Source organism: Fundulus heteroclitus, chromosome 6 (assembly GCF_011125445.2).
Source record: "Fundulus heteroclitus isolate FHET01 chromosome 6, MU-UCD_Fhet_4.1, whole genome shotgun sequence".
Taxonomy (NCBI): Eukaryota; Metazoa; Chordata; class Actinopteri; order Cyprinodontiformes; family Fundulidae; genus Fundulus; species Fundulus heteroclitus.
Genome location: NC_046366.1, coordinates 21,093,258 through 21,107,526, shown reverse-complemented (window position 1 = coordinate 21,107,526; position 14,269 = coordinate 21,093,258). Strand labels below are relative to the sequence as shown.

At 37.7% G+C, this 14,269-nt stretch overlaps 1 protein-coding gene across 1 annotated transcript in view; it reads left to right on the top strand.

Annotated features, from left to right (window-relative positions):
- LOC105919869 (corticotropin-releasing factor receptor 2) overlaps positions 1-13,989 on the top strand; it is a 66,523-nt gene extending 52,534 nt beyond the window's left edge. The window contains exons 9-12 of the mRNA XM_012855310.3: positions 1,042-1,127; positions 3,490-3,625; positions 4,087-4,128; positions 10,534-13,989. Coding sequence (XP_012710764.1) covers positions 1,042-1,127; positions 3,490-3,625; positions 4,087-4,128; positions 10,534-10,674 — 405 coding nt within the window. The 3' untranslated portion in view covers positions 10,675-13,989. The remainder of the gene's footprint in view (positions 1-1,041; positions 1,128-3,489; positions 3,626-4,086; positions 4,129-10,533) is intronic.
- The last annotated feature ends 280 nt before the right edge of the window (positions 13,990-14,269 follow it).

Sequence of the window (14,269 nt, the reverse complement as noted above, 5' to 3'; positions counted from 1 at the left end):
TTCATCATTGGGCTTATTTGGCTCACACATGGAGAAAAGACATTGTGCTACACCAAAATGTCTTTTAGATTTATTTTATAAACACAATACTGACAGACGACACATTAAAAGTAAAAACATGGTAAAAGAAAGTTTGTTACCAGAGAACCGTTATGCTAATGAAAAATGGTCTGGCTGTCGACTCCCTCCTTCATATACTGTATCTATCCTAGCCAAGATATAAACTGCATGTTGTGCTCCCTCAGCTCCAGGCTGTTACTTCCTGGAGAATCCAGTTGAAATCCTATGAAACTTTTTTCCCCCACCGACAGACCGACAGACTTGCTTTATAACAGCAATGCTCACCATTAAATTTTTCGATAAGCAGGCGTACAGTCATCCTAGTTATCCTGTCAGAAAGCGATATTTTGGTCAGAAAACAAAGCCTTTGCCGTCTACAGTCATTATAGTGTGACAGGCTTCAAGACCATGCAGTTCAAGACTAAATGATGATCTATGGATGGCAGTGCTTTTCTGTATTAGAAGACATAACTCAAAGGGGTCTTTGTTTATCTGATTAGCTAATTTCATAATAACTTGTCTGCATTGAAAAACAACTGAACTACCACTTTTGACTTCTGTTTTATAGTTTATAGTATAGAGATTTTTGGGTGCCTTAAATGCAAGGGTGAGGCGTTTTAAGGAATGACCCATTAACTAAATGGTTAAAGAATGCTGTTCCTGTGTGAAATCCAGATTTTGGATTTATGCAATGAATATTCCTGTCTCCAGGAAATATAGACGTATTATTTATGGAACCTGCAGTTCTGTACAACTCCTTATGATCATGTATTATTTTTGTAACTACCTTGGATCCTGTGATGCATTGTGTTCCTCCCCGTTGTGCTTTGAGTTGTGCTCCCACAGCTTACAGACAGCTCAGTAAGCTTACCAACAGCTCACTGAGCTGTCTGTTCTCACCAGATAATTGTCCTCTATGTTCTTCACTGCGAATCATTACCACAGAGCTCAGCTACAGTGTGTTTTGTTCCCTCTTTCTAGATAAACTTTGTTTTCCTCTTCAACATAGTACGGATTCTCATGACCAAACTGAGAGCCTCGACCACTTCAGAAACAATTCAGTACAGGTAAGAAGATTTTGGGAATGCTTGTGTCGACAGTCACACTTTCTACTTGTTATGATTTATCGGAGGAAAACATTGGTTGGGAGAAATGCATTTTGGCACTTACATGTAAAATGTGGCTACGTTCAGACCTTGCAGTAGAATGCATTTTGGATTATTTAGTTAGAAGTACATAGTTTTGAGTGCAGGTGTTCACACCTGGCATTAAATGCCTTATTCCAAATAATCAGACCACAGTTACCACCTCCATTTGCAAATTACCACAAAACTACATCACACAGTGGCAGCTGTGCAGGAAACCTGAATTCAGCTCTGATGATGTTTCTGTAAATTAATAATACAGTCAAAGCTTAGTGCCTATCCCTAGTGGTTAACGGGCAAGAGGTGGGGAACACTTTGGACACAGGGTGACACAGTGAGACACAACCTTACACACAGACACTCACACATGAGGGGAATTTGGAGAGACCAATTAACCTAACAGTCAAGCTTTTGAACTGTGGGAGGCACCATTGTACCTGGAGAGAACCCATGCATGCACAGAGAGTAACACACAATCTTCATGCAGAAAGACCTCAGGCCAGGATTCAAACCTACACCACCTTCCTGCTGTAAGGCAACAGCGCTACCAACTGCACATCTGTGCAGCCCTACTATATACTCGCCTTTGAAAAAAGATATTGTCACCTAATCATTTAGAGGGCGCTGCAATAATAAAAGAAATGCTGTCATTTTACAGCCAAGATCAAATTAATCTGCCATAATAATTGCTCCCACTTCATCGTCTTGCCTTCTGCGTTTGCAGCTGTGTTTTCATGGTTCAGTCATCTTACAAAGAACCAATGGCAGACATCAGGTCTGGAGTTAATGCTGTGAACACAGCAGAAAGGTTTTGGATTAGATGTGTCTGTCATGCTTAAGTCCCGTATCAGAGTGAGGTCGGGGTAATTACAGTGCTTTTTGCAAAAAGCCTCTTTTATTTAGTCCCACCATTAACCACTGGAAAGAAGTGGAAAACCTCGTATGTGCCTGATTGAAACAGGAAAGCTTGTTTTCAACACCTGCTATCAGTGTACGTTCTTTTTTTTTTCTTTCAACTTGGGAATAGGTTGAAGAAAACAAAGTGGTTTTGGTGTCAGAGCTCAGACTATTTATATTTAAATGCAAGGTTTACCGGCAGGTTGAGACAGAAGTTCATTATTGCGATACTGGAAGAGATAAGCAGGTGGTACAGCAACATGTAAAGCATATATGCATCTACATCAGGGGTTCCCAAACATTTCAGCCTGCGACCCCAAAAATAACAGTGCCACAGACTGGTGACCCCCTTTTGGTGAGTGGGATGTCTTTTTTCTTTTTTTTTTTTTTTGGTTAATTGTGTGAATAAAGTCATAAAATGAATAGCGTGTACTTGTATGGCGCTTTATTTAGTCCAGAGTACTCCAAAGCGCTGCACACTATGTTCAGTCATTCACACGCTGATCAATTGCTTTCAGAAGTCACTGAATAAGTACTGGTTATCCTGAACTGAATTTATTTTCAGTATAACCAGAGTTTATACACTATAGCAGATACAGTAATGCTCACCTTATGAAAGTAAATCTATTAGGCTCTCTTTGGCACTAATAAAGCAATTTCAAGTCTTACACAGCCAGATAGGACATGTAAAAATAAAATAGGTCACTGAATAAGTAAATAGAGTCCACCTTTGCGTAATTTATTTTGAGTATAACCAGGGTTTATACACAGGGACTGAAATTGAGAATATGGTGTAAGACTTACGATTAAGTGCTTAAAGATAATTCTCTGTCCAGCCTGTCTGAGTCTGAGCTATTTTCAATAAAGAATGTGTAAAAACCTTCATCCCTAAAATGACACTGATATTATAGACATCCACCAGAAGACTTGCTGCTGTATTTCTAGTGAAAGGTAATTTTCACTATTTCAGTATTTCAGTATTAACTCAGGGGAACTGAAACCAAATGACAATCCTACCTATCAGATTTTTAGATGAAAATAAAATAAAATCCATTTCCTTCTGTATAAATATGCAAAAACTTTATGTTTGTCTATCTCAAAAAATCTCAATCGAATGCAATAAAGTTTGTCCAAAACATATAAAAATGTGTAATGTGTCAAGAATCCTGAATAGTTTTAAAAGGCACTGTTCAAAAGTCACTTATTATAAAAAGGTTCAAATCTTGCAAACAAATCTGACAATCTCGTGAGTTGCAGTGACTTGGAAGTGTTGCTTTTTTTTCTCCACAATATCATATGATTTCCAGAATAAGATACATTCAACCCTCTACTTTTGCAAGGATAAAAAAAAAAAAATGCTGTTCATGTTGTATCCTTGTCTTTACAGAAAAGCTGTGAAAGCCACACTCGTCTTGTTACCTCTGCTGGGTATCACCTACATGCTGTTCTTCGTAAATCCGGGGGAGGACGACATCTCGCAAATAGTTTTTATCTATTTTAACTCCTTTTTACAGTCTTTTCAGGTGAGAATGATTTTGTTTCACTGTGTATATCAGTGGGCAACAGTTAAAAACCCACTTATGTGAATCGGTTTTCATCGCAGAGCTGTATCATATCTTCGAGCTGCTTTTGAGCTTTCCAGTGGGAGGATAATTTGAGCTAGCATCCAGGCTGTGCTTACAAAGTCTACATCCCTCCTGCCTTATGTTCTTTGCTCTCGGCTGTCAGGATTAGCAGGCCCATGTGGGCTGGATTACTGCTCTGTAGCTTCATTTTTTGGTTTATCTTTTTATTATCTATGCACAAATGGAAGGAGGGTCTGAGAAACATAAATTGTGGACCTTTCAAAATTGGAAAAAATGGGCTTCTGGAATATAATGTTAATGCCTTTTATATGTAAATTACATTTTATCTCATTTTAGTAGTGTTAAAAAAATGTGGTTTTACATTTTTGCTTTGACTGATAATGTGTCTTATTCTGCAGGGATTCTTTGTGTCAGTGTTTTACTGCTTTCTAAACGGAGAGGTGAGTACCTGATGTTTGACAAAAAAAAAAAAAAACTTTAATCATCATGGATTTTGATTTATAGCCTTAATAAGTCCTGTATGCATATACCTCAATCGTTTTTCAAATCCAATCTGACAAAAGCAACTTTAACCAAAATGAATGCTAAGAAACTGCCCTAGTCACTCAGTGAAATTGCCATACTTTAATATTGCTCTTTCAGCAGGACCGAAAACCTTCAATAAGTGCTCCAATTAAAATCCTGATTAAAATAAAAGCAAATCCGCAAAATGCCAGCAGCTGTCTGGAAGTCCTCGAAGCCCGTTTTAAAATAGCTAATCTGAGGTCAATTGCACCCCAAAAATTATAGATAATTTGGCTGCTCTGCTTCATCAGGAAAAAGTTGAAGAAATTGTTTTAAATTAGTTTGAAAAATACTTTGTTAAACCAAAGGGGAAATAAATGTTGTTGTAACTCACAGTTTGCAGTTTTTTTCAAAGAGATCTTTTAGATGCTTATGCCTTCTGGGGTAGGAATGGTACATGGACTGAACTTATATAGAGTTTTCTAGTCATACTGACCACTCAAAACGCAACAGAACAAGGCTTTAATTGGTGTTGTTTGTGTAACTTATGTCAATAATCACCATCATATGACCCGCAATACATGTTCAAATAATCCTTCTCCTGATTGGCCGTGAGTGCTCCGCGGCAAGAAATAAGTCCTCTGGCGGAGTGCTACCTCCGGTTCTTTGGCTCCTGCTGTGGCTGACTACACACAGGTTGCCGTCCAGAGTGGCTGAAAGAACTGGCTTAACTCGTTCAGCATACTTTCTGAATAATTATGCTCACCATGGGGATGACACAATAGATGTTGACCATCGTGTTTAAGAAATTTCTGGTATTTCCACATTCACACTGTGTGCACTGAGAACTTAAAGGAGTTCTGTGAATTAGTTCATATTGAATACAGAAGAAGATGGATGATGTCATTGTTCCAGGCATTGAGAGGATGATACAGATATCTCCAGCTTGAAAGGCGTTCTCTCTGTCGCAGCAAACGCTACCAATAGTGATTAGGAAGGTTTTTTTTTTTTTAAATTACCTCAATGGCTACAACCTCTGGCACACGCACTCACTTGTGTCTGTGTTCCACACCGACATTTAAGGAATTGAAAAGGAAAACATATCCGTTATGGAGGTGAAGAACATTTTGAACAGTGTCCACACCTTTTGTTCTTGAATGCAAGAGTGATAACTTTACATCTCTTACAGCTGAGTTTCTACCAGCACAAAAAGTGTAGAAATGGACTTAATAAGGACTGAGACCATTTCTGTGCTGATGTGCAAGCTCATGTCTGGAGCATCATGAGAAATGGATGGCTCCCATGAAGGGGTTTTAAACATTATGTGGTTGCATCTGAGTGGATGGGAACGCTGTTTAAGCCTGCATCAAGAATCTAAAAGAGGACGGGTAGCAGATGACAATGTCAAGTGTTAAAACCAGGTCACCCGTCTAAAGAAATTCACAGAGAGGTGCAACACTGATGGAAAATTCAGTGGGGAGTACTGGTGCACCAGAAGGGACCAAATATTTTCAGAAGGCCAAAAACATCATGTTAATTAGAATTACTAAAGATTGCACCGTTTCTCATTGCACTTCCCTCACACATTGCAAATCCTGGAGGCTTTTTCTCACTTATGCAGAGTCAGAGGGGCAAGAATAGGAACCAGATGTCTGTTGAGTCACTGCAGGGGATTCTCCTTGTGCAACATAATTTCCAAGACACTTCTTGAACAGACTTTTAAACTTAGTTGTTGAGCGACTTAAAACTAATGAGAAAGATTAGCTCTATACGTGAAAGCCCAGACAAGGAGGATAAAGACAATACCTATTTACCTAAAAGCATTATTTACCTATTTACCTAAAAACATTTCCATTTTGTGTCCTGATACATCTCAATAATCCAGGTACCAAAATAAAATAAAAAATAAAAGAGGACCTACTGATTTGTTTTTATTTCAGATTTTTGTTCATTTATTTGTCCAGTAAAACTTGAAAGGAGAGCTATTATTTTGTTCTTCTCTTCTAATGCAGAAGAGACATTAGGTTTTATCATTATTTGAATTCTAAAGATTATGAAGTTATTTTTGTGTTAGTTGACTTGGGAAGTTTATTCACATACTCTTTATAACCACTGTTGTGGGAAATAATGAAAACTGATTCCTGAGTTACTTAATAAATAAAAGGAAACGGTGTGTTGATCAAAGTTCCAGCACAGCACTTTATTAAGAAGCAAAGTAAAAGTAAATACACACCCAGAAGCGTGAGGCTACATGCTCTGTTCTGCTCTCATCTGCTCCCCGCACAATCTTATACATCCCTAAATCATGCTCCAGCTTAACGTCAGAAAACCCAGACATTGATTCTCACCCACAGAATACTCAAGCATTGACCTTGAAAGATAAGGGAGGAGTGTAAGAGGCAGCAGAGCACCTTATTTGACCCCTTCCCCCTTCTGAAACTGCTCAGAGAGCTGTTTACGAGTTGCTGGGTCAGCGTTGATAGGCCTTTTTAGGACCTAAAGGCCTTAATAAAAGTATTCTCCAATGACACCACATAGAGGAGGCACACTTTAAATATGGTAAAGTCTTCTTTAAGTTAACAGTTTCATTAAAGTGCCCTCTTTGGAAAATCAAAAGATGGCAACCCTACTCTAGGATGATGTGTAATATCAGGTCTATAGCCACTGAGGACTGGTTCATATTTATATTTATATGAATTTGGTTCAACCATCATTTTGGTTGTTTCTACAAAGTATGATTTCCCTCTGGACAAACATTACATAGCACGATCGACATCACTTTTGTTTATTAAAAACAAGTTCCTCAAGGACATCGAGAACTGAATGATTAGAAACAGGAAAACGGCTAAGAAGCTCACTCTGTGCTGTTATCTCTGCTGTCTCATTTTAATAGCGGTAATGCAGGCTTGTGTATTGATTGTTGCTAGATTTTATCAGTTTTGTGACAGTCTCTCTATATTACTGGGCCGCCTTGAGACCCAAACTGCCAGTCAAAGCAGAGCGTGTCTTGTTTCGCTAAGTTCCTGATCCAATCTTGTACAGATCATGGTAATTAATAGGATTTACAACCAGCAGTCAGTTTTTTTATTTAAATTAGGCAGGCAGAAAGTTTCTTGTCTTGCATTTGCTGGTATTAAGTTCCCCTTAAAAACAAAAACAAATGCTATCCTCAAAAGTCTTGAACGGAGCTTTTGTAATTGGTTGATTGTGTTTGTGGTGCAATTTTGTCTTTTTCATGAGCTACACTGAGGGTCTGCAGCCTCATGTGGTTCTTAAGCTTTTATTAATCTAAGATGGAACTAGAAGCTGATTATATTTACATATATGCACAATGAAAAGATACTTTTAAGAAGTATTACAATCAAATTATGTGTGACACAAATGTTCAAAGTCAGCATCTTCTTTTATACATATCCATCAAATTGTGAAGACTGAAATAATTTACTTCCTTGCTTTTAAGACAAATTGGTCATTTCTTTGTCATATTATCAATAGCACTTTGTGAATAAAGTATTTGATTTCCTGCTGATCCTTTGCTTACTAACAAAAACACTGATTCTAAATAATATGGTGGTTTCATTTCAATTTGAAGAGATAAAATATCAACTAGAGTGCATTGTATGAAGTTAAAAAAGGTTTATATTTTATTGTGTAATATTTAATTCCTACAACATAAGTTGAATGCTGGCCCCCAAAGAACGGGTATGTGCCAAGCAAAATGAGAAGTTCCTGACCTCCGCACCTATCCATGGAATTTGTTTCTAAATTTCCAACATCTCCACCAGTATGGACAGACCACAGTGCTGTCAAAGAATGTCAGAGAGAGGCTGGTAAATCTGCAAAAGTCAGAAATGAACTCCAATAAGATGAAGAAACTTTAAACCTGGTGAGGAGTAAATAACTTTTGCTGAAAATATCTGGAAATAGGAGAACTATAAAATAACCATCATCCTCGCTCAGTCTGGAGTTTCATGCAAAAACTTGGTTCCTGGGGTTGGCTCATGAGAAAATTGAAGGGTCTCTACTGATACACGGGGGGAGATTTTCAATGATCGGAAGGCAGATGGGACAACAGTCACCAAGAATGCAGATGGGAAAATATGCTATTTATTGCGTCAAAATCTTGCATCCTTTTGCTATAGAAGGAAAATGTACACAACGGACTTTGGTTCCCCTGTTTACATCAAAACAATTTAAAACAACCACGGCAGATACTGCTGTTGTCATAAGACCAAAATCAATCTCTTAGGATCAACCTTTTGTGCTGACAGGTATGATTTGAGTACTATGTTACTGTGTACTACTAAAAGACGTATGTTTTTGCAGTTGTTTTGGATGAGGGCCGTTTAGTATTCAAACACAAAGCAAACCGCGCCGGAGTCCTTTTGGAAGCAGGCCTAGACCACCTCAAAAACATCTGTTAGCACTGATGCCACGCAACAAGAATGTCCGGGGTTCATCTTTCTCTATGGAGTTTGGGTTTGCTCCTGTGCGTGCTTTGGTTCCTTTCCCGTTGTACTCTAACTTTACCCCTCCTCTCACCCAATGAGTACTCAAGATATGTACCATTTACCCCACAACTCTACAAAGATAACCAGATATAGACAATGGGAGGAAAAGCGGATTAATTGATTATTCTTTTCTTTAGTGATATGCTGGTTTTTACACATTAAAATTAACCTGCTTCAGCTCAGGAATTAAATACATATTTTGCCCACTGCATATACCTTATTGTAGCTTCTCTTTCATATCGGAGTGACAGTGGCGCAAGAGTTGGGGAGGCCGTCCGCTGCTCTGACCGTGTCACTCACTGCGTCCTTGGGCAAGACACTTCATCCGCACTGCCTGCTGGTGGTGGTCAGATGGTCCGGTGGTGCCGGTATGTGGCAGCCCCGCGTCTGTCAGTCTTCCCCAGGGCAGCTGTGGCTGTGACTGACTGACTGTAGTGTAAAGCGCTTTGGGGTCGTTGGACTTGATAAAGCACTATACAAGCCATTTACCATTTTATATCAAACTTCATTGGTTAGTTTTGTTTTATCTCGAGAATGAAAATTGCTTTTTTGGAGAAATATTTTTTGGATGAGGAAGGGACATACAATTAAAACAACTCCATCCTGAAAAAAGGATTACCTGGATCTATTATCCTTACTTGTCCCAAAGCTAAAGTTTGTGACATCAGCAGTTGCTTAAAGTGAAAAATGACCCGAAATGTTTTTATTTTGTCCTAAAAACAATCCAAGTCATTTGAAATTAAGCCTCAGAAGTTTAGTCTGATACTTCATTAAAGTTCCTTAAATATGAAACTTATTAAGGGTATCACTTACAAAACTTCAGAAAGTCATTTTTAAAAAGTTAGAAAACTTAAGGAAAAATGTTTCAGGTGCATTTTGTACACATCGAGAGCTGTCTGTGGATATCAAATTTCAGCAGCCAGTGCAGTCAATCTCCAACTTTCAACCGAATTGTAAATAGGAGAAAAGGCTTAAACTATAAGCGGAAAGCACAGATTTGATCAACAGCATATTGTTTCTAAGTATAGCACGGTTTTGCAAGCTGCACACATGAAAATTGGCTGCGATTAGTCATGCAGAATTCAGCCACATCTGACTCAGGATGAGGCAAAAATAATCCAAGACAGTAGGCCAAGAGAAGGTTTCAGTACTTGAGTTTTGTCAGAGACTCTTGAGTGTCATAAACAAATACTGTGCTGCAGATAATTAGGTAAATACGAAAAGTGCAAAAAGTATCTTGAGTTCAGGTTTCATATACGTCAATGTTTTATTGATAATAATAATTTATTTAGAGGTGTTTTTCTCTCTGTATCTTTCAACGTCAGTAAGAATGTCACAAAACAGAGTACCATCTAATATCTTGGTTTCGACTATCTGCTTTTTTAAAACCCTCAATCTCACCGTCTTCAATTTTTCTGGGTTGTTTACTCCACTTTGAAACCAAAGGCAATACTTACAAGACAAACAAATGCAATTTATATAAAATATATATAATTCAGTCAATCCAATTCTACAAACAAATTCAAATTCATTTGCAGATTCAACTTGGTGTCCGTATATTTCAATTAGATCCTGTTTATTATACTGTTCAGTCAAGTTCATTTTAGCCTTATATGTACTTCAGGTCTCTTGGCTGGAGCTTTATCTATCTCTAATAAAAAGCTAGAGAAGTACATCATTTCTTTTTAAATCAAAAAAAAAAATTCCCCTCTCAAAATTGAATATCCTTTCAAAAAAAAATAAGGAGGTTTGTTACACTAAAACTTTTCTTTACCATGCATCGGATGCAGACCTGCTCAAGTGATCGACCGTGTTTGCTTAACATTCCAGGTCCGTTCTGCTGTGAGGAAACGGTGGCACCGCTGGCAGGATAACCATGCTCTTCGGGTGCGAGTGGCACGCGCCATGTCCATCCCCACATCGCCGACCAGGATTAGCTTCCACAGCATCAAACAGACCACAGCTGTGTGAGCGTGGGAACAAACTTTATCCCTTCTGACGTGCTCATCCACAGAACAGCCTTCATCCCTTTTAGTCCAGTATTACAAATTAGACAGAGTACTTCACTGTAAACGAGTCAGTGTAGTGTGTCTAAGTCAACAGGACACTATTATTTACCGCTGTTGAGGTTTCAAAATGCACATAAATCAGGTTGTTAGGAGATGCATTGTTGTATGGAAATGTACAGTGTTCACGGAATGGGTTTTGAAATCCTTTCAAGAGTATTTTGCAACAGAAACAAGTCGCCAATTCCCAATACAGGAGGTCTTTCTCAAGTTGTTATTGCTGTCAACTTGCTGCTTAGTGGTTATTTAGGGGAAGACAAGAACGCAACAAGACCTGCAGCTAATATCCGCCTAGACAGGCCACTCCCTCTGGCTGGGGGAAAGAGGGCAATCGATAATACTTGAATTTTAATTGACCACAATGCATCTATTTGTCTGCCAAAACAGTCATTAATGGAAAGTATGATCAAAAGCAAGGAAAAGACACTTTTTTTAAAAGAGAGGGAAAACAGTTGTTTTGGGATAGAGAGGGGATTTTATACAACAGGAAGACTTTTTGTCTTGTTTTGTGCTGTTTTACATATTGTAAAGGTATTTTTTTTTACTAGGTTTTACTTTCTCCTCTGCACATGAACAAATGAGAGAGTGCCGGCAGAAAGAGAAGTCTAATTCAGGACATGTTTGATGACACTGGGACCCGAGTCCCAAGTTAAACCTTTAGTCCAGACAAGCAAATCTAAGATTAGATTTATTATTTTGAGAGGTGAAAGTGATTCTTAGCCATTTATGCAATATTTGCATATATAGTGCACAAAGTGATGTGCTCGGATTTATCATGCATGCACAGTAAAAGCAGATTAAATTCTTTTTGGCTTTACAAAATCCTTGTGGCTTTCTCATAATCAGTGTCACAACTAAGCTTCTGCTGCTGAAGAAGGGAAGCCTGATGGAGTGGGGACCAGTCACTTCCCTAAAGACTCGCTCCGGTCAGGTCAGCATATTCTCTCAATGTAATGCCAGCATTCACGTCTCATAAGGCTTATCCCACAAAGTAATGGAAACCGCCATGTGTCTGCTTTGGTATCTGCTAGAAAACTTGGTTTCTTCCTGAACTATTAAGAGGATGAAAATCTTTTTTCTTGTTGTCTTTGTTTGTTTTTTTGGAATGGATTACAAAAAGATAGAAGGATGTATTTTGTTGATGACCTGAAATGCTGCTGATGTTTAAATGTGATTCATCTGATCATCTTCATAATTTCTAGTATTGTAGATACCAGATTGTATTTTATTTTAGAAAATATGTAGATACTTTTATTTTATTCTAGAAAATATGTGTACTAATCTTTGCATTTCTGTTGACATGCCAAGTGAACTCTTCCCAGTTATCTGTTTTTATGAGTGTGTTATTTAATGCCGTACAATGTGTCTATAAATGACCAAATTTATGCAGGTGTGTCTCATTGAGTTAGAATATTTGCTGAAGTGAATTTTAATTAAGTTAATTTATATATTATCTAGAGACTAATCAATTCCAAGCATTGATTTCTGTCTATTTTAACTATGATGGCTTATGAAGAGAGCAAAATATCCAAAATTCAGTTTCCCAGAAAACTGGAATACTGGAAGTCCAAAAACAAAAAAAAAGGTTTTTAATACAGAGATGCCTGCTAACGAAAATGGTTCTGCCAGTACATGAACTCAATACTTACTTGAGACTCCTTTTTACACAAATTAGTGCACCAGTGCAACGTCACGCGGAGGCAATCAATGAGGCTTTAAAGAAGCCCAGCTTGCCTTCATAGCAGTGTTCATCTCATCTTATTCTACACTAAACTCTGCAGGTTCTTTATGGAATTTGGGTCAGGCCACCTTGCTGCCCTATCAAGCATATATCACATATAATGGTCATTAAACAAGTTGTGATACTTTTAGTGATGAACATAGGTGTCAAGGCTTCCTACTGGGAAATCAACTCAACATCTGCATAAAGCTTTTAAACAGAAGAAAACATGGAGTGCTCTGAAATTTCTACAGTACATAGGAAGCTCTGCTGACTTTAGACGTAGACAAAAAGACAACGGGCCACCAGCTACAAATGACAGGGCTCATTAAATCATTGACGCCTGAGGGAAACTTTACACTGGACCTCAAACAACTTTTATTCTGTCTCTCTGCTTGTCCTGAAGACTCTGACACCTTGATTTCCAAATTAAATGCAGAGTTTACTTGCAGCAGGAATAGCCACCACACCTTTTTCTTTTAATGAACTCTCCCTTAATATACCTGGATATAGCACTTTCTGAAGAGCCAGCTTGTTTAGTAATGACCTTTTGTGGCCACCCTCCTTGTAGAGGACGTCAGGGACCTTCTGCTGGACAATTATCAGTTCAACAATCTTCACCATGATTGTGTATCACAGTTTTTGACAATATTTCATGTTTATGAAAAAGCATTTTAGTTAATTAGTGTTATCTAATAATCAGATTTTCTGAGAAACTGGGTTTTCAGTACCCGTAAGCCAAGATCGTCAAAGTAAACTTAAACTTTTGAAATAAATCACTTTTTGAATTTAATCTACTTTATTGAGAGGCACCTGTAGGTAAATTCTGAAGTATATATTGTAAAGGTTGGTTAAGAAGTTGACCAAACTCCTTTTTAAAAACTGTGTTTAAATTACTTGTATAAAACACAGAATATTTAACCATCTGTTTAAACATTGTGAGATGTACTTTTCATAGCTGTCTTTTGTAAACTTGTGTTAAATTACAGCAAATGTGCTATCGGTGTTCTGCTCTGCTGCACTGATGTCAGCTGGTGTATAAACGATCCCCCACAGACTGATTTTGTTGTAAATATTACGTCTGCTTCACTGCAGAGTTACAACATGTTAAGCTGTACCATAGCACCTCTTTCCAGAATCTCAACATGTTATGTAAACTTAAAATGACTACATGATGCTGATGTTGTAAAAATGTGTATTTTTTAAAATAATTCATTCAAACTCACCAAAGTGACAACCCATGTTTACTAACCGCTTTTATTGTCTACACATTTCTATCATCGTCAGTGGACTAAGTCAATAAAATCAGTTTTTAATGTTATTTTTTTACATATATTTCTGTACATGATGTGTAATTAACAAAGTCTGATGTCAGATCTGCAGATTTTACGGAAGCCACCCATATTGCCTTAATACAACAACAAGAAATGCATTTTTGTGAAAATTAAGCTGTTGTCTGTATGGGTCTGTAAAAATAAAATATTCTGTGTTTTTTTGTCATTGAGTTTTACTTGTTCCTGAGAATCTTTGCTAAAATTGAAATTGTTTTTTACTTCTTCTTTTGCTTATTTATTGAAAGGCCAGTTTAAGAGAGACATGTAACTCCTAGCAAAGATTAGGCATAAGGCAGTTAATGTTACCAGGGTATAACAAGGTTTTAAAAGGTTCAAAGCTATTCAAATTTTCCATCATATTGTTCTCCCTGTTTAAAATACTGTTAATCAAATGCCAGAGAAAAAGTCCCAGAGTGAGCAGACTTCTATCCAGCTATATGAGGCAA